The sequence below is a fragment of the Ursus arctos genome, unplaced genomic scaffold (assembly GCF_023065955.2).
Source record: "Ursus arctos isolate Adak ecotype North America unplaced genomic scaffold, UrsArc2.0 scaffold_4, whole genome shotgun sequence".
Lineage (NCBI taxonomy): Eukaryota > Metazoa > Chordata > Mammalia > Carnivora > Ursidae > Ursus > Ursus arctos.
This window is the reverse complement of record NW_026623056.1, coordinates 51,770,985-51,791,367: the sequence shown is the minus strand read 5'-3', so window position 1 is coordinate 51,791,367 and position 20,383 is coordinate 51,770,985. Positions and strand designations below refer to the sequence as shown.

Below are 20,383 nucleotides of genomic sequence, written 5' to 3'. Positions count from 1 at the left end.
TTATTTTCCACTCAACAGGCTCTTTGGTGATAGTCTCTATCCCGTGACCTTTTTGACCTTCTTCCCTGTGCCACTTACCACGTTGGCACAGCACCTGCCACCTGCTCTAGGCTACTCGAGGAGGTGACAAGCTAATACCAGTTTGACCTGCAAATAAATTCTTACATCACTGAAATGTGGGCTCCATGAAAACAGGGCTATTGGTAGCCCTTTTTTAGTGTTGCATCTAAACACCTGGAATGGTATCGCGCTGTTCATTATTTACTGAGTGAATGAATGCTTTCAAGCTTGCATGGACCCTAACTGCTACATGGTCTACCCGTTTCAGCCTATTACTGCATTCGCCAGAGACACTTTTCCAGATCTTCTGTATTTGGGGAGCCCAAATCCTAGCTGCCCCTGCATGCCCCTCCTTTGGCGTGCCATCTCTCCTCTCTGCTGAGGTCAGAGCCACTTGTTGGACCTTGCTCTTTGTCTTCTCCATTCGCAGAACTGCTCAGGCCTTAGCCACTTCCTTACCTCTTTACCTGGAAGAGGACGTGTCCCTACTCCTCTTCAAGGCTAATATTTGCCCTTTATTATTAAAAGAAGTATTAGAGACTCTACTGGTCTCTTTATCTCACTCTGTGCTTTCATCCTGTCTTGTACAGCAGTTACTGTCTTTCTAATAGGTATAGAGCTGATCCCCAAAACAAGAACAAAAAGCCATTTATTTTGTCTTAGACCTTAAACTGTCATTTTTTTTTATTATTTTTTTTTTAGTTAAAAAATTTTCTCAAAGTAATCCCTTCTGTTCACGAACTATTCCTATTCCCTTGCCTCTCTACTCATAGCTTAACACCTAGAGTTTGGGGCTGTACTCACAAATTCCTAAGCTGGTAAAACCATTTCTCTTGCATTCCTGGGGCTTCTGTAGAGTCCTCATTCCTTATTTACGAATCCAACAATGATTGGAGCACCTCTTATTGTCAGATACATTTCAAGGTGCTAGAGATACTGCACTGAATGAAATACACAAAAATCCCTGCACTCGGTGGCTTTTACTTTCTAGAGGAAGAAACAGATATTAAATGATGTAAGAGAGAGAGAGAGAGTGTGTGTGTGTGTATATTTGACACTCGCAAGTACAGAGGAGAAAAAGGAGAGGGTATTGGCACTTTCAGAGTGAAGAAATTGACAGTTTTGGAGTGACTGGGGAAGCTTTCGATGAAGAGATGACTTGTAAGTAAAGGTCTGAGGGAAGTGAGGGGGACTGAGTCATATAGCTATGTGGGGGAGGAACATTCGAAGCAGAGAGGAGTCGATGTACAATTCCAGAGGCATGAGTGTGCCTGATGTTTTTGAGGAACAGTGGAGGAGGATAGACATCTTTCTAGACCTCACAATGGCATTTGGAATTTACTCCCCATTTGCTTTTGGAAATATTCTTTGTCCTTTGCCTTTGGAGACCAGTATTCTGGAGGGATGACCTGGTCTGGTTTTTGCCTTCTCCATCTCACTGATTTCTTCTCTAATTTGCACCTCCGTTTAATCTTTTGTTTTCCCTAGAGCTCTTTTGTGGGTCCCCTTTCTATCCTGCATACTCTGCATATGGCCAAATTGCATTCTTAAACTGTGCTTCTGACTACTTTCCAGACATCTCATCTTGTACATCAGCAGGGGACTAAAAATTCAATGTTTGACACCTAAGTAATTTGTTGCCTTACCTCCTCCCATCCCCACAAAGGTCCTGGTCTTGCTTCTCGTATTTCCCATATCCATTTTTTACTTTACTCAAATTGTTGCCCAATTTAGAAAACTTAGTTATCTGTGACTTTGTTATCCCTCAGCCTCTGCTTCTAGTAGTCAGCCACCTCATTCTCTATTCTCTGTTCCCTGGTCTTCCTCAGCCACACCCCTGCCAGGACAAGCACAGTTCATAGTTCTGTGTCTTTGTAGCTGTTATACTGTTATCCAGGATGCTCTTCTCCCCCTTCAGGAGCAAGCTCAAATGTTACCTCCTCAATGTAGTGGATTCTCTTCTAAGCCCCACCCAGAGACACGGCAAAGAGTATCTTGCTAGACTGTAAGCTCCTTGAAGCTGAAACTATGTCTTACTAATCGGTGTCCCTGGTGCTTTCCTGTGCTGCCCTGTATTAGGCACATCGCACAGAGAGGAGATAGATGGATGAAACGGAGACCCAAGGGCTCTGCATTATAGCAAATTGAGTGTGAAGGGAAAAAATGTCAGATTCCCCAGTTACATATGTCTGCATCAGTAGCCTTTGTTGTTGTATGTGGAATACCAGCATCTTTGAGAGCAACTGGAATTGGTGTTTTGTTTGCTTGAATCCTGACTGCTTTCATTCTACTCCTTGGAACATTGGCAGGCGGTCCTGTTGGCAGGCAGCGTTGGCCCTCACTTGTGGCAGGCTGAATTTTATTGTTGTTTAGGCTGAGGGGAAAGAGCCAGCTGTTTTAGATCAGACTTAAATTTTTAATTATAAAAATAAAGAATTTATTGTGCTTACTTTGAATAGCAGTGCTCTTTCCTGCTAGTTCTTGTTCCTAGATTTAGATACTTTTTTCTTGTTGGGAGTATTTCACTGACACAAATTTCTCAGAAGATTATTAGAGAAAAATTAAGAAATGGAGACATCCAAGGACAAAAAACACTCTTCAGTAAACTGAAGATACAGAAATTCTGGAATAGCAAAGAAGCTGAAACTAAAGAGAAGGAAAAACAAGTGATATTTTTTTTTTTTAAATTATATAATTCTAAAAAGGTTAAATCTAGGGGCGCCGGGGTGGCTCAGTCGGTTAAGCCTCTGACTCTTGATTTCAGCTCAGGTCATGATCTTCAGGGTCGTGAGATCAAGCCCCACATAGGGCTCCATGCTCTCAGTGGAGTCTGCTTGTCTGTCTCCCTCTGTTGCTCCCCTGCTCGCTCACTCTCCTCTCTCTCTGTCTCTCAAATAAATACAAAAAGAAATAAAATGTTTTTTAAAAAATAAAAAGGTTAAATGTAAAGGTTTTCACTTGTTTAGGAAAATGTATCTCTTTTGTTTAGAAAGCAGTTTATTGTATTTTGGAAGGAATTGTCAAGTAAAAAATAGTTGAGGAAGTGAAATAGTATTTTTGACAGAAATCATCTTGAGATTTTACTGATGTCCAAAAATGTAATCTCCATGTTCTTTTAATGTCCCCCCCTTTTTTAAACCATTGCCCCAGTTTTATAAGACTCTTGTGAATCTCTGAATCATTTTAAGAATATCTGTGATATTCTGATGAATAGCCTATAGTTTACTTCCTTCAGATAGCTACCCAGGAAGAGCAGACATTCATACTAGCTATGGAAAAAAAAATTCACTGTTCTGTTCATGTTACAGTCTTAGCTCATTCTGACTCAGGAAGAAATGTTGTGACTGTTAATTACACCAAGTTAAATGGCATAGCTGAAGGACAAAAAATGTATATCTTCATACATGTGAGCATTTTTGAAATGTCAACTGGCATCTCTTTTGCCAAACTGAGAGGCCCTTTATGTGAGGAGAGGACACAGCTAATTTACAGCACTTTCTCCCTAAAACGAGCGCAAGGTTGGAGGACTGCGGTGGAGACAAGTGGGAGTGAGTTGCAGTTGAAACCAGTAAAAGGTGAGATGTTGAATGACTCTGGAAGCTTGGTCATATTCTAAATGTAGAGACTCACAAGTTTTATTAAGCTCCTAACACACAGAAAAATGCTATCTGTGTGTTTCCTCAAAAATACCCTCTGACTCCAAAGGTGGGGAACAGACTTAAAATATTGCCTGAATTTAATTTCCGGGGCTAATAGGTTCTACACTTTTCTCATGCTTTCATATGCTAAATTTTATTAGTGGTTAGAGGAACGCTCCATTAAAACTATTTTGAATTTGGATTAAAATATGGAACGAGGTAAACAAATAACATTGAAATTATGATGCTCTCGCCTGCTCGGGGATCAGCCTCATCAAACTCCGTCATGAACCGCCCGTGCCCTGAGGTGGTTTTACCTTGCTGTACTGATCTTTTTTCTGACTCACACTGGAGCTTTTCTTGTGTAAGGACTAGTGAGCGTGACAGCTGACAGAAACTGTCAGACAGGCATTCCTTGTACGAGTAGGTGAGCAGCATGCTTGGAAGGCAGGCTGACCTGGCACATGGGCCTGCGGTTCATGACGCTTCGGGGAAGAGTGTGACGGGGTTGCCAGCAAGCTCGTCGATGCAGCAGCTCAGCCTCTCCTCACAGAGAGTACACACGAGTGCAAGTTTGTTTTACTAGGAGCTTCATTATGAGCTGGCAGAACACACCCGTGGAAGTGCTGGACATCAGCAAGAATTCCCGGGACTGCACAGGGCATGCATGAATGCACATCGGAGGATTTTGTGGTTTACTATTAAGGATGGTGGGCTTTTCCTCTGAATCGATACACCATGTTGCTGTCTTTCCTCATCTTACTGAGAGACAATTTTACAGTGTGGCAGCTTCTTCGGGTTAGGACAGTGCTGAAATGAGGTCTATTTAGGTGTTATCTAATGTACAGGGTGCTTGAAAGTACTGTCCTTTGGCTCTGAATAATGAAGGCTAAATTTAAATATACATAAAATTTGCCGTGATCTGTCCCTTATCTCTCCCTACACATCTCTCGTTTTGTGCCCTAACTTCCATTCATCTTTAACGTCTTAGAAGCTGACACACCACTGACTACAGTGGGGGCGGGGGGAGAAGGAGCGCTGGCGAAGGAAGGGGTTGCACAAGCATCACGCGGTCATGCAGTCGGTGTCCTTCATAGGGCACTTCTAGGAATCATCCTCTGCTGTCACTGCCCCCGATCCTGGACCGGTTACTCCCGTTCTGGCTTCCCACGTGGGCTGTATTTCTCCCTTCATGACATCTGCTGTATAGCTTCAAGTTGTGCTGACCGTGCCCTTCGCTAGACTGTAAATGGCCCGAGGAATCCGAAGCCATCAGTCTTGCTCACAGATGTAGCCCTGGCGTCTGACATAAAGTGTGTCATATAATAGGTTATTAGTCGATCTGTGTTGTTTTTTTAAATGACGATGTTTATTATTCTCTATTGTGTTTTCAAAGATTCCCCAAAGTGAGGACAAAAGGAACCAGGCTGAGAAGCGAATCCCTCTTCCAACGCAGGAAGATTCCAAAAAGCCAAATGACCTTTCCCGTTCCACCTCGGACACCAAAATAGGAGAAAACGACAGACAGCCAAAAGAAAGCTTTTTTCAGTTTCTTGGTAACTTATTCAATATCTCAGGAAAATCATCTCTTAGTGATGCCAAGCAATCTTCTTTCAAAGATGACCATGACAAAACTGAGAAAGATATACAAAATCCCAGTGAACGTCCTGTGGAAGAGGTCAGAAGGGAGAGGGAGATTGTCAGTGGCTCCCTGGGAACCCAGGCGCTTCCCCCAGAAGAACCAGAGTCCAACTCAGCTGAACCCTCAGATGCCTTTTCTTTGGATACAACACAAGACAGTGAACAGGAAACCAGTGATTTACTAAAGTAAGTTTACAATTTACTTAGCCAAAAAAGTGAGCTTTTGGACCTAGCTTTTAAACCTTAGTTCTACTAAGTATTCTGTAATATTCCCGTTACTAGTTTAAAAAAAAATAAATGATTCCGTGCGTCATAATCTAGGGCCTTTTAACCTCTTTTAAGGGACAGTACTGATACCTTTTACATGCTAACTTAGAAATAAGTCTTTATAACAAATTTAAGACTTCCTTGAATGAGAGTGTTTTCTGTTGTCTGAATTCTTCCTGTATTAGGACAGGCAGTGAGTTCAGGATCTGCATTTTGGGAACAAAAATGATTCTAAGGTTTGTATTCACGTTCTGTTAATATCTTTTCTTTGTGGAATGAAATTAAAGGGGCTAAAGAAAGAAGTCAAATTGACTTCTGGTAAAACTGGCCTTGTGAGCTGTTTCCACAGCTCTGAGAAACTGAAATCTTGCACAGATGTAAAGATTATTTCACCATCCCTTTTTTCTTTAACAAACAGGCACCAACCTGTTTTTCTTTTACTCAAATGAGCTAGAAGGATTATTTTCTACCCAGAAAATGTATATAACAATGTTTAGTCCATTAGCCATTTTGTGTAGCACAGATGTATTCATTCATAACTCATAAGCTTCTGTTTTGATTTTAATTTAACTTCTACCTGTGAGTTGTATTATTTGAAGAGGTCATCAATAATTATATAGTCAGGTGTAGATGATAACTTAGAGCTAACTGTGTAGTTCTTTGTAGTTTCAGAGCATTTTCATGTCTATATTTTGAGCTAGTTCCTCATAGCAAGCTCCAGGAGTAGACACAGACCTAGCTGACACTTGTGAGAAACTGAGACCCAGCTAGATTTGAGTTTGCCCATCGAGATCGATGGGGTAAGGCTTGCCCTACCAGATGTCACTGTGCTGATTAAGCGACAGAATTTGAAACAGTGTCATACTGTTGTAATATTTACTAAGCATTTAAGTGGAACAGAATGGATTGTCCAGAAAACCCTCGTATATAAGTGATTTGAACCCTTGAATGTGATGACATTTTTATGTCCTTTTTTTTTTTAAATTTTTTTTTTCTGTATTATAGAAAGGAGGACTTTGGAGAAACAAATAAAAGCTAGCTACTTAACTCATTGTTATATTAAAACAAAATTGAGTAACAAATTTTTTTTAAAAATACAAAACGAAAAGTAGCTAAATGGGAATTATTCTATGTTGGTGAGAAACAGCTTTCTAAGCATGATAGCAGTGGAAAGTGTCAGGAAAGAGAATAGTGGATTGGATTCCTTCTAATTTTCAAACTCCGTGTGTCAAACAAAATAAACGATGATACGTTATATGGGCAAATAAAAGAAATATGAAATGCTAATACATAAGTGGAAGAAAGGCTTACTCTCACCAGCAATCAAGGAAATGCAAACTAAAATGGAATAACCTTTCTCCTATGAAACTGATGACAGTAGCAGTAAAGGATGATGTTCTGTGTTCCTCAGAGCTCATGCAGCTGATGCTCCGTACGCAGTAGTGCTGGGAGTGGAGGCCCTCCTGAGAGACGTTTGTATCAAGAACCTGGAAAAGCTTGTAGGGTGTTTCTGATGATAGACATGAATGTTTGCTGAAACCTTGTTTACAGGAACATATCATTAGAAACAAATGTCCAACAGCAGAAAGATGGTTAAATTGGGGTACCTCTGTAATAAAGGATTGTCTGAAGTATTGCTTTTTATTTTATTTTATTTTTATTTATTTTTTTTAAAGATTTTATTTATTTATTTGACAGAGGGAGACAGCCAGCGAGAGAGGGAACACAAGCAGGGGGAGTGGGAGAGGAAGAAGCAGCCTCATAGCGGAGGAGCCTGATGTGGGGCTCGATCCCAGAACGCTGGGATCACGCCCTGAGCCAAAGGCAGCCGCTTAACCGCTCTGCCACCCAGGCGCCCCGTGAAGTACTGCTTTTTACAAATGTGTGGATTAGCAGCATCAGTATCACCTGGGAATCATTAGAAATACAAATTATCTGATTCGGCCCCACTGAACCAGAGTCTCTGGGAGTAGGGCCCAGCAGCAATCTTCTAACAACCTCTACAGATGGCTTTTTATACCAGAGTACTCAAAGTGTTGGGGATTTTGAGGCTGTTATATGGGAATTAGGTGGACTGGGAAGTTTGTGGTTTTTTCCTCCCACTTTTTTTTTAATCCCCCTTTGATTTCGATTAGTAGGTCAGGTTTATTTCTTTGGTATTGGACAGAAGAAAATGGAAGATGATACTGTGCCTCTTATTTCTTGTTGGAAAAGCACTCCTTATTAATAGAATAATTGCTTAAGGCAATTACCAGAACCAGCTCCACAAAGCTCTTGTCGTGACTGATAGAGAAGCTTCCTCTGGCCCAGCTTCAGAAGTCCTACAAATCATCAGGTGTAGAATTGCAGTTAGTAACTTCCTATTGACAAATGTCAGTTTGTTCAGGAACTGTCGTATAAAAGTTGAAGACCATTTTGGATAATAGTTTATTTTGACAATATGATTAAAAACCACTTATAACCAATTTCAGAAATTTAATATGTCTGGAGAAGTTATTTACTAATAATTTTAAGACTGCATTATAAGTATTAAAGTTGTTTTAGTTCTGTGATACAAATTTACTAAAAGCAAGGATATGTTTACTTTTTTATCAAGATTATGAGACTATTCCAAATATAAAATGTTATTTAAAATTAAGAGTCGTTGATGCAAAACTAACAAGCCTTGTAGAATCTCTGAAGGTAAGGGGTTTTATTCAAGCCCAAGTTAGAACAGCTGGCGGGAAAACATGCATCTCACAGGGAAGAAAGTGCTCTGGGGAATGAACAGTTTTTATAGGGCTATGTACTTTTTTTTACATCTTGTAAAGCTCAAGATTATAGATGAGCATACAGGCAGGAATCACAGGTTTTAGTGTCAAGGGATGCAGGGAGTAGGAGCACTGATCAATATTGTAAGGGTAAGATGGTTTTCTGTTAGGCACTCATTTATAAAGCAGGTGTGTGGTGTATGCTTGCTGAGCCACGAATCAGGCTTCTGGATTAAACAAAGTTAAAGTACAGTCATGCTGACTTAGAAAGAAATCTGAAATGGCCTCTCTTATATCTCAGGCCTCTAGAGAGTGTTTTCTCTCATCAGAGTCTGTACTTCTGAAATTAGTAGGAGATTTCAATGTCACAAAAAAAATCTCAATTTTTTAATATAAGGAAGAGTGAATTAACCAAGATTTTACATCATCTTTCTCATGTAAAAATGCCCCTACTTTTTTTCTCTATACATCTTTTATAATCAGAGTGTATTAAAAAGGGTTAATAATTCAGACAAGTTTATAAAGTATTCTGTGCTGTATAATTCTGTGCATTACTATAATATCAAACATAGATTTGAAATCACTATTACAGTTTTCAAAATTTAGACAAGTTATGACCTATAATTTGAAGAGTGTTTAAAAAAAGCCTTCTCAAAAGTCATCATAAATGATTTCATCTTCACTTAAGTAAAAATAATAAACAGCTTCGTAATTGTTTTTATGTATAGTTCACTATGCAGAATTCATTTTTAATATCCAGAAAGGCTTTCATTAAACCTGTTTGGTAACAACTTGTAGAGTGTCTTCCATACATTAACTTAGGCTTCCAGAGTAATTTATTAGGAAGCTACTTCATTGTTGGGTTGAAATCTTTAAAAAAATTCTATGAGTTTTGTTTTCAACAGATTCATATCCATAATGAAAATTTTGTCTATCAAAGCTTTATTGTGATTTTAAAAAAAATTGCCAGGGGCACATGGGTGGCTCATTCTGACTCTTAATTTTGGTTCAGGTCATGATCTCAGGGTTGTGAGATCGAGTCCCACATCACCTTCCCCGTGTTGGGCATTGGAGCCTGCCTAAGATTCTCTCATTCTCCCCCTAGCTCTACCCTCCTCCAAAACAATAAATATAATTAAAATTTAAAGATTGCTGGATTTGCAACTTTTCTTTACATGGAAAAGTTAAAAGACTTCCCTATTGTAAGAGAAGTTATTGTTAACTATGTAATTTGAAAGGAAATATATCTTAATGCTGAAAAGGTAGCTTAATCCTACTTTCCTAAAAATGAACTAGGTGCTTTGCTCTAAGGCTTAAATTTTTAGGCTGTTATTTAGAATTTTCTTTGAAGAATGACACATGTCTTTGGTTGACTTTTGAAATATCAGGTATATTAAATATATACAGAAAAGTGTACAACCATGTGTGGTATCTAGAGGCTTAATAAATCTTCACATGATAGGTATGTCTTGGGCTAAAATGCATAAAACCTTTCAGATTTCCAATATGTATGTATGTCTGCTTAAATATTTGAAATGTATAGGTATGTTATTTTGTTCTCACCCCTCCCCCTTTTTTTGGTCTGGGTACAGTGTTTTTTATTGATCTATGACAAGGTAGAACTTTTTAAGCCCTTCCTGTTCTTTAGGGGGCCTGGGATGGAAACATCAGTGTCAAGGTTGGGACAGTCTCTGTGTGTTGGGGATGAGTTAGGGACAAGGACTCCCCAGTGGCTGACAGCTTCTCTCTTCCTCTTGTGCTCTTACTAGAGCTGATGGTCCAGGGGGTCTTATTCCTTGGAGGCCATGTAGACCATAAGGTCCACCACTTGGTTTCTGTAGCTAACTTCATTGTTGTACCAGGAAATGTGCTGGACAAAATGGTATTTAAGGTCAATGCCAGTCCCAGCATCAAAGATGGCAGAGTGGGGGTTACCATTAAAGTTTCAGGAGACAGCCCTCTGATGCCTATTTTACTACCTTCTTGATGTCATCATATCTGGCAGCTTTCTCCAGGTGTCAGGTCAGATCCACAACTGCCATGTTGAGGTTGAGGACATGGAACTACATGCCAGGGAGCTTCCCATTCGGCTCAGGGATGACCTTGCCCACAACTTTGGTGATGCCAGTAGAAGCAGGGATTATGTCCTGGGCAGCTCCTTGGCCGTAACACCACAGCTTCACAGAAGAGCCATCATGGTCTTCTGGGGGCACTCATGGCATGAACTGTGGTCACAAGTCCCTCCACAATGCCAAAGTTGTCATGGATGACCTTGGCCAGAGAAGCCAAGCAGCTGGTGATGTAGGAAACCTTGCTGACAGTCTTGAGGGAGTTGTTACACTTCCCATGGTTCACACTCATCACAAACATGGGGGCATGAGCAAAAAAGGGTAGAGATGATGGCCCTCTTGGCTCTACCCTTCAAGAGAATTCCAGCCTTCTCCATGGTGGTGAAGGCGCCAGTGGACTCCACAACATACTCAGCACCAGCATCACTCCATTTGATGTTGGCAGGATCTCGCTCCTGAGTGGTGGAGGCAGACTTTCCATTAATGACAATTTTCCCATTCTCAGCCTTAACTATGCCATTGAGTTTGATGTGGGTGGAATCATACCAGAATATGTAGACCAGAGAGTTGAGGTCAGTAAAGGGGTCATTGGTGGCAAGGTATCCACTTTGCCAGAGTTAAAATCAGCTGTGGAGATCGGACAACCAGTCCATTTGAGACTGACCTTCACCATCGTGTCTTAGGAATGCAGCTGGCACTGCCCTAGAGGACGTGGCTCTCTGTCAAGGGGGGAGGAGTAGAGCGCCTGTTTTACTTTGTTCTTACTATTGTTAGGATCACATACTTTTGGTTGTACAGGATGAATTGTAGGTCCCATACACAGTTTACATAATACATGAAATTAATACTCCCTTTTCTCTATGCAGCTTATGAAAAAATCTTTTTAATTTTCCATCTTTATTTTTAAAGTTACACGTTTTTGACATTTCCACTTTATTTACTAGGGAAAAATTAGCAATTAAAGGACAGTTTTATATTCTTAATACTACTCAGTTATGGAGACTCAGCTGCAACCTGGGAAAGAATGATGTAGAAAATAGACTACGTTGGCATGACTAACCTTTTCAAAAGAGGGTGTGCCGGTCATCAGTACCTGACAGAACTAATTACAGTACATCAAGCTAAGCTTGAAACTTTGATGTTCGGTGCTTTAAACATGATAATATAGTTGTTCGGTATAAACTATATATTTTAGTTACAATTATATAACATCCACCCAGGTACTGCAGGAGATTATTGAGTTAGAAATTTAAACTAGTTTGTATAAATCAATTTAATCGTTTTAGTTGAAACTACCCAGAAAGTCCTAAAATATGGAGGAAAATGATTCCCTTCACCCCCAGAAGAACTCCAAAATTACCAAAAGGCATTATTAGAGGGTGTTGAAATTTAATGGGTTTTCTGTATGGTTTATTTTATAAGAAGACCTTTTAGATGAAAAGGTACATTATTGGATTGGTGCAGGATAAAATGTCTTGATGTCTCTTCAGGAGGGAGTTGGTAGTAAGAGAACTAAGTTTACTAGAATGAAATTCTTCCTGTCTCATTGCCTATTTCTATGGACATCACGTATATTTCTTTGTGTAGCCATTTCTTCAAAATTATTTTATTGATCTTTTGAGGAAAAAAAATACTGCAGCCTGGTGAAAGCTGGTTTTAAGTATAAAACATTAAAGCTTTGAAAGAAAAACTGACCAAACCAGTAAAATTTCTTGTCATTTATTCAGGCTTCTGGATCTTCATATGTTGTTCTGAGGGCTCTTGTGTTTTCTGAATAATTAATATATTTTGATATCAGATCTCACTAGTAACATTAATTTACCTATATGTACTTTTCTCTTTTTGTGTGTTTTCATGGACAGTTCCCTTATTCACTTTTGAGTTTGTCTCTTAATAGTCTTTGATCTAGCCTGACACTCATGCTGAAGCTAAAACCACTTTTGTAAGGTAAAGCCTTTTTCTGTTTCTCCTCAGGTGCTTCATAATGGACAGTAAAAACATGCATGTGACCAATACAAGGTTTTATAGTAGTGGTGTGATAGGGTTTGAGGGGCCAGCAATTATATAGATTGAGATACATTATTTCAGCTAAAATTCAAGAAATATGTAAGGGGCACAACTGATGAAAATTTGACATTGTGTCCAAGGAGGTTTGCTTTCTCTTTAATCATGAAGACAAGTCTAGTGTTCTTAATGCTGCTGCTTTAAAGCTGGGGAGAAAATGTATTATTTTAGATATTGGGATAGTTGTAACTGGATTTCTTTATTGGGATACTGGTAACTGGATTCTATCATGTTTTGTTAATTATATGTTTAACCTGAAAGAATTAGAACATCAAATTTTCTACCATCCATCCTTAGAGTCGAGACACTAAAATGAAACTAGAGTTCAGAATTTAAAGTACTTTTATATCATCTGTAATAATTAAGAGTGTCTGGAATAAATCACACTAAGCATTTACTATTATTGCTTTATTTAGTCATTCATTAATCCACAGAAAGTTACTTAACATGTACCGTTTGCCAAATTTTGTGGGGGGCATTTAAAAATATAAAGATGATTAAGACACCGTGCCTTCCTCAAATAGCCACCAGGCAAGCAAGGAAGATAAATAAGTGCCTAGATCTTTATAATTTAATATGGCAAATGCTGTGTGCTCAGGGTTCTTTCTACCCACAGAGCAGAGGCTGACTGCCCTGTTAGCAGGAAAGGGGCCCGGGGATAGGTTTGCTCTGGAGATAACTTGTGACTGGAGTCTTAGAAGACGCTGGAGTTTCTCTCTGGAGCTTTTGAAGGGGAGAGAATCGTATGTGTAAAGGGCTGGGAGGCAGCATCAGACAGCATGAGAACTCCCAGAGATAGATTCTTCAAAGGAAGTTGGATGCAGAGAGCTGAGGAGCTTTGTGCGGGGTCTGAGAAGAAGTAGAGAACTTTTTCTAGAAGTCCCTTTTGATTCCTGCACTTAACCCAAGCAGTTTAATACTCACTACACTGATCGAATATTTGAAGACCTTAACACGAGAGGATTTTTAAGGCAATTTTGTCATTGAGTTAACTAATACATATGAGCGCTTGATGTGAGCTAGACATCTCACCAGTTGTTTTCCTTTAAAAGTTCTCCGCCTGTGTGCTCAAAGTTGCTGTTTAAATTCACATCTAAGAGCACAGGAAGAGAAGCTCACTGTGATGCTCTGTTATGGTGGAGAAATCAGTGACATATCCATGAACTTGCCAGTATGAGGCATAGAAGCAGTGTGGTTCCTTCCAGTCAAGCACTCCTTTGAGATTATAACTAAAACCCAAGCCTCGGACTTTTCAGGCCACGTTCTCTCCGTTAACCACAGTGAGAGAGATGTACGTACTCAGGTAAGGGGGAAAGGTTCTAAGGAGCTCAGACATTCATGCTGCCTTGACATTCACATGCTGCTTGTCAAATCTTTATTATTATTTTAAATAAAGACAGGTTTAATTAAAACATTTTAGGATTTCCTTCTCCAATTAATACATATTAAAAGTAGGAATAATTTGAAAGATAGACTTTACCACACTTTCTAGATTTACTATTAAATGTTACTGTATTTCCTGATACTATGGTGCTGTTGCTTTTTTACAGGCAACTAGATGGTAAACCAGAGAGGCCTTCAGTAACGTATGCGACGTATCGAGGCCCCAGACAAATCAGGAAATATTTGAAGCACCAGACTGCATTGGAAACTGTGACTCCCTCAGACAGAGAAAATGAAAGTTCTGACTCTAGTACCAGCATCCATATTGGCCCTGGAAGCGAGACGGAGGCGAGGATAGCATCATCATTGTCATCAGCTAGCACAGATGTATCTGTGAAAGGACATTTGCTCGAAGGGCTGTTAGAAGACTCTGACTGCAGCAAAATAAATCTTAACACAGAAAGCCATCTGACAAACCCAGAATTGCCCAACTCTGCTTTTTCTAAGGATGTCTTAAATAAACATGATCCTGGGGGACCTGTGAGAAGTAGGTCATCCCCTTCTTCTGGGACTAACTCCAGCTCCACTGTTAGAGAATTTGACTCACAACACCATTTAAGCGGTGTACCACTTTCTCAGACTGACAGAAATTTGGTAGGTTCAGCGTTGTTTACAGGAAGTAACGGTAGCGAAGTTCCTTGCAGTCCAGATTTTCAGAGGATAACTACGACAGAAACTACAGTGAAGGAAGTCAGCTCAGTGATGAGCGATGGGACCTTGGTGCAAAGAGAACATGTTGAGCCTGTGGACCCTGCTGTTTCTGACTTCTCTTGTAGGAAATCTGACGGGAGTGACTCTACCAAACCGGGAAGTACAGATTTGCCGAGTTCAAATAAATCAATTAGGCTTGAAGAGCCACGGTCGCCAGAGAGTAAGTGTTCTGACAAGCAGACTGTAGATAACTCAGCAAAGCGGGCTGCCAGTCATGCCAGCATCCCTGCTCTTCAGAGACATGCTGCGACAGACACAGAACCTGTAAATGAAGGAAATAGATTGTCTGCCCAAGACTCACAGAAAAATTTGGCTGCTAGAAAAATCAGACAAGAAACAGAAAGCGCCTTGGTTGGTGAACCCACAGCTCCGAGTCTCGTAAAAGCTCCGAAAGACAGAACTGAGCCATTACCCAAAGATACTGACCAGTTGTTTGTAACAGAAGCCAGAAAGCCTGAGTTTAGGCCACATGGCAAAATGCCTCACACGGTTAGAATAAATCAAAACAACCCTGCCTCTGTAAAGCACATCAGTGAGTCAGCCGTGGTAGCGTGCTTAGAAAGTAAAATCGCACCTGAACTGAGTTTTGAACCTAACCAAAATCACATTTCAGAATCTCTTCTTGATTCTGAGAGTCTTCAGCGAGCCAAAGCATCCCCTGATGTCAGAACATCTCTTACCCTTGACTGTAAAAAATCAGATTTCAGTATTTCATCTCCTACCTTTGTTTCCAGAGTTGGTATGCCAAGCAAGTTAGATATTCCTGTTTTAAAGGACGAATGTTCTTCTGTGCTCACTGAAACTGGGGATGTCAACATCGTTGGTATTTCCAGTCAGCCTAGTAACTGTCAAGAAGAAGATGTTGCAAATCGTGTTGAGGCAGCAGGTGGGAAGAGTCCTCTTGCTCACCTTCATCTTGAGCATACCTCTGCAACTCTTGAATCCAAGGAAGCTCTTCCTGAAGGCGAAAAATGCCAGGTTCCACTAGATCTTGAAGCCAGAGATGTTCATGTAACTGGAGTGGACTCGAGATTGGAGTCTGAAAGGCTCTCTGAGGACCACAGTTCCACTGCATCTCAAGACCGTACTAAAGCAGAATTGATGCTTTCAAATGCTCAAGCAAGTAAGAGCACTATAGAGAAGCCTGATTCTCTTTCCTTGGAAACCAAACCTAACATTGCCAAAATTTTATCAAAAATGGAAGTTTATGGTCAGGACAGCGTTCCTGTTGAGTTGCATTCTGGAAGAGGAAAAACTATAGCCCTCTCCAAGATAGCTGTTTCCCAAACAGAGCCCAGAGACATTTCTCAGGATAAAATTTCTTCTCCGTTTGAAGTTACAGATGTGCCAGGAAAGCTTATTTTATCGGAATTAACTTCCCAAGAGGTTGAACAGGACAAAAGTTTTCAATCGATGGATCATAAGGAGATAAAAGAGAAGTACTCAACTTCTGGCCTTGAAGAGAATTGTCAACCTGAAGTTTCTCCTCCTGCCTCCAGATATCAAGGTATTCAGGAAACAGAGGCAGAAGCCTTAGGTTATGTACATGCTTTTCCCAAAAGGAATACATTTGAGATTTTACCTCCTGTTCATAATGAAAAAGTCACTAGGCAAATGGCACAGAATTATGAAGCCAATGCTTGTGAGATTCATCAGCCTTCAGATATTGGTGGGACTAGAAAGATTTCTGGTTTCTCAGAAATTGCAAAACTCGGCCTAACTAGTGCTTCCCTGCAATTCCAAGAAACTGACAGCACAAAAGTGAATTCACCTTTTCTGGATTCTGATAAAAGTTCAGAAAAAAAAGCTTTTGCATCTGAGGATTCACACTTTCATAATGCTCCTGGGCTGAAATCAGAAAAGAAAGCCTTATCTCATAGAAAGAAAGAGGATACTCTGTTCCTCAGTGGTAGTATTGATAGCATGTCTTCCTCCAGTAACTCTGAAGCAGTTAGCGTGGTTTTGAGTTCACGTGGTCCCCCAAATAATTTCAGTTCTGCACAAGTTACCAGAGATGCTGCACACGAAGGTGCCTCTTTAACCAACCTGCTGTACCCTAAGAGCTCTTATTTGGAATTGGACACATCTGTCCCAACAGGGTCGGAAGTGACCCCATTTCAGGAACATTTTGGGAATCCTCCTGGGAAGGGATCTCTTGATTTTCCAACTGCTGCCCAATTTTACAATCCCACGGAAGCAGAGGCTGGAGCAGTTGCTGGGGCTCCGGCGTCAGTTAACAGCTCAAGCCAGCAGTGTTCTGAAGCGTCTGCCGAGCGCATAGAAGCGAGGAGGAGAGCACATGACCAACTTTTGGACCTCAAAAGTGGTTTACAAGAAAAGGCTGATACATTGATTAGTGAAATTTTTAACTCTGTCAGGGAAGAATTAAAATCCAAACACATAGTTGCTACCTGCCAGGAGCTTATAGCCACAGATGGCATAATGAATCCAGGTACTCTGAAAGAAGACATCCCTGAGAAAAACCCATCAGAAGGAACGCTGGCAGGGATCCAACTGACAGAGCGTTTGGAAGAGCAGGGCATGGAAAACAGGTCAGCTGTCCAAGGGGAAGAAAAGGTCTGTGTTTCACCTACAGCTGGTGAGAAGAGTCTGCTTTTTGATTCTGATAGAATGAATTTATCTTGTTTGTTAGAAGATCAAGCTAGGAAATTAGTCAATGAGATTATTTATTCAGCCCAAGAAAATTTGACAAATGATGCTTTTGAAGATACTGAGGATACCTGGGATTCTGAACTTCAGGCTAATACTTCAGAAATTCTGAACAGTGATAGCATTAAGCCACGTGATACATTAAGGGAGTTCTTGGTGTCTGAACAGGCAGTAAACCAAAGCACGTGTGAAATTAGTGAAAATAAAGTATTGGGTAGATTCTTCTCTGTAAGTAACTTAGTTAATGACACAGAGTCAATTAAAGGAAGAGAAATTGTTGTCTACCAAAAATCCCCGTTTTCTGGAAATGGAGCTGGACAGTCTGGTAGTATAAATTTGCAGAAATCAGATACTGTTTTACTAGCTGAAGACACAGCCCATAAAGGGTTAGATAATAAGGTAAAAACACAACTACTTTTCAAAGAGGACTCTAAAGAGAAAATGGAAATAGAGTGTGTGGATAATCACAAAACTGGGACGGAGAATACAAGAACTCTTGTATTAAATTTCAAATGGCCTCCATTTGCAAATGATGACCTCCATGTACCCGGGACGTCCAAAAGCAGTTTGTCTGATAGTCTTGTGTGTATATCGGAAAAAAGCTTGCTAGGACACAGTAATAAAAGCACACTCCTTACAACGTCAGAAGTAGGGAAAGTACACAAGAAAGATACTGAAGTAAATATGGGGAAAATGGAGCTTAGACCTTCCATGTTAGAACTGGGAGAAACGGACAAAAAGGATGCTGAATTGAGTATCATGAAATCTGAGGCAGTCCCTCCTCTGTCAGAAGTGGGAAGAGCACATAAAAAGGAGGCTGAATTGAATATCACAAAAACTGAGCCAATAGCTGACATTCTTAAAGTGGGAGAGGTATACCAAGTAGATGCTGAGAGGTATATTGAAAAAACTGAGGGATTACCTGCCATTTTAGGAATGAAAAAAGCTTATAAAAAGACGGCTATTGAAGGAGACCTTGGCAAAACTGACATGCTGCCTGTTATTCCAGAAGTGAAAAATATCTACCAAAAAGATGCTGAGGTAATTACTGGAAAGACTGAAACGATACCTCCCACATTAGAGATGGAAAATATTTACCAAAAGCATGCTGAAGGGGATGTTGGCAAGACTGGGATCACAGCAGTTATGTCAGAAATGGAAGAGGTCTACCAAAAAGACTTTGAGGGGATTACTGAAAAGACTGAAGTGACACCTGCCACGTTAGAAATGGAAGATATTTACGCAGAGGATGCTGAAGGGGATATTGAGACTGAGGTGATACCTGTTGGATTAGAAATGGAAGATACGTACCTAACGGATGCTGAAGGGGATCTGGGCAAAACTGAGGTTATGCCCATTATGTTAGAAGTGGTAAATCTCTATGAAAAAGATGTCAAGGGCATCACTGGAAAGGCTGCAAGACATCTGTTGGAAATATCTTATCAAAAGGATGCTGGAGAGGGCATTAGGAAAACTGAAGTGATAGAAGTGGAAGACGCACACACGGCGGCAGTCCCTGCCTCCTTAGAAATGGAAAAACCACGTAAGAGAGAGGCTAAAGAGACCCTCGGCATGATTGCGTCCATGCCTTCTCCAAGAGAAATGGAAATAATCTCTCCAGAAGATTCTGATGGGGCTATCAGGAAACACAAAGTGTTATCCACAATGGTAAACGTTCAGAAAACATATGGAACAGACCTGGAATTGCCTGTTACACATGCAGAGGCCATGTCTCCCATATATGAAGCTGAAAAGCCCCCCCAAGGGTCTGGTGGAGAGAGTGTTGGAGAAATGGAGAAAGATCCCCCTGAAAGGAAGGAAGGCTTGATAGCGTGTGACAACAGACTTGCCTCCTATTTCAGGGGATATGAATCACCAACATTAAGTAAGGATTATGAAGGCTACCCAGCTTTAGCAATGCCGGATTTTCAACCTGAGGGCACCATAGGGAAGCTAGACAGAAGAACATCTGTTACTGCAGTAGATAACCTAATACGAGATGATAATTACAGACATGAAAAAGAAGAATCTAATTTAGCCTTCATTTCTCAGGATGAACAAGAAAATTCTTCCTTCACTATATTATATGAAGAACCCCTTCAAGATGAGGACAGGTGTGCTACCACAGAAGTAAGGAGAACACACTCTCTCTTGTTTCTTGAGACATCCGCTGACACCATGCCTGTTCTCACATGCGAGAGGTCTGAGGGCAGAACTGACCTCATGCATCATTTTGAAAAGGATACTAAATTAGGTGAGACATTTGATAGTGATAGTTCGGAATCATTCTTATCAGTGGAGGCCAAAAGGTACAAAATTTATCCCTTAGCTTTGTCTCCCATTTATGAGGATGACAGTTCTCAGGAGGACATTCTGTCCAGCGAGGTCTCGCCTGGTCACCATGGCTCCACAAAATCAAGAGAGAGTGCAAGCCAGCCCTCTTCTGTTTTATCCCTTCTCCAGTCAGTATCAGAGCGTTTGAAGATGAATTTTGATGAAGACAGACAGGGGGTAGAGGAAGAGGAGGAAGAAGAGGAAGAGGAGGAACCATTACATAAAGGAAGCCTGAGAGCTAGGAGGAAGGAAACCTTCAAGCGGCCAGACCCGTCCATTGCATTTTACCCTGATGATAGCGAGGAAAGGACTGGAATTTCTAAGAATTCATATGTAATGTCAAATGAACCTACTACCTCCAATCTGCAAGTTGGTCTGTGGCCAGAAAAGGCTTCATTTCTACAAAAATCTGACCTTACTTCCAAACTACATTCTTCTTTAAAGAGTGCTTATCATCAGTATTTGCAGACTTCCAAAACCCATTCCTCAGAGAAAGGAGCCCAATTTGGTGGGATTTTTCAGGAACCAGTGTCAAAATATTTCCGTACTCAGGACATCTCAGGCAGATTAAGCCCGTTCACAGAGGTAAGTTATTTTGATTATTAACTAGTGAGGTAGTACTTTGGATCATGAAATGATCTGAAAGCTTATTAAGAAAATCAGTGTTTTGAGGTTGTGTAAAGATTGATTTAAAAATGTATCAGAGGTTACTTTATCCTTTAATTGAAGTGTGTCA

General features: G+C 40.5%; 1 protein-coding gene across 3 annotated transcripts in view; it reads left to right on the top strand.

The window, feature by feature from the left end:
- The window catches only part of CRYBG3 (crystallin beta-gamma domain containing 3), a 105,731-nt gene that overhangs the window by 26,355 nt on the left and 58,993 nt on the right, over positions 1 to 20,383 (top strand). For all 3 annotated transcript variants that reach the window (XM_026491664.4, XM_026491674.4, XM_048214853.2), the window contains exons 3-4: positions 5,095 to 5,525; positions 14,040 to 20,232. In XM_026491664.4, the coding sequence (XP_026347449.1) occupies positions 5,095 to 5,525; positions 14,040 to 20,232 (6,624 nt within the window). The remainder of the gene's footprint in view (positions 1 to 5,094; positions 5,526 to 14,039; positions 20,233 to 20,383) is intronic.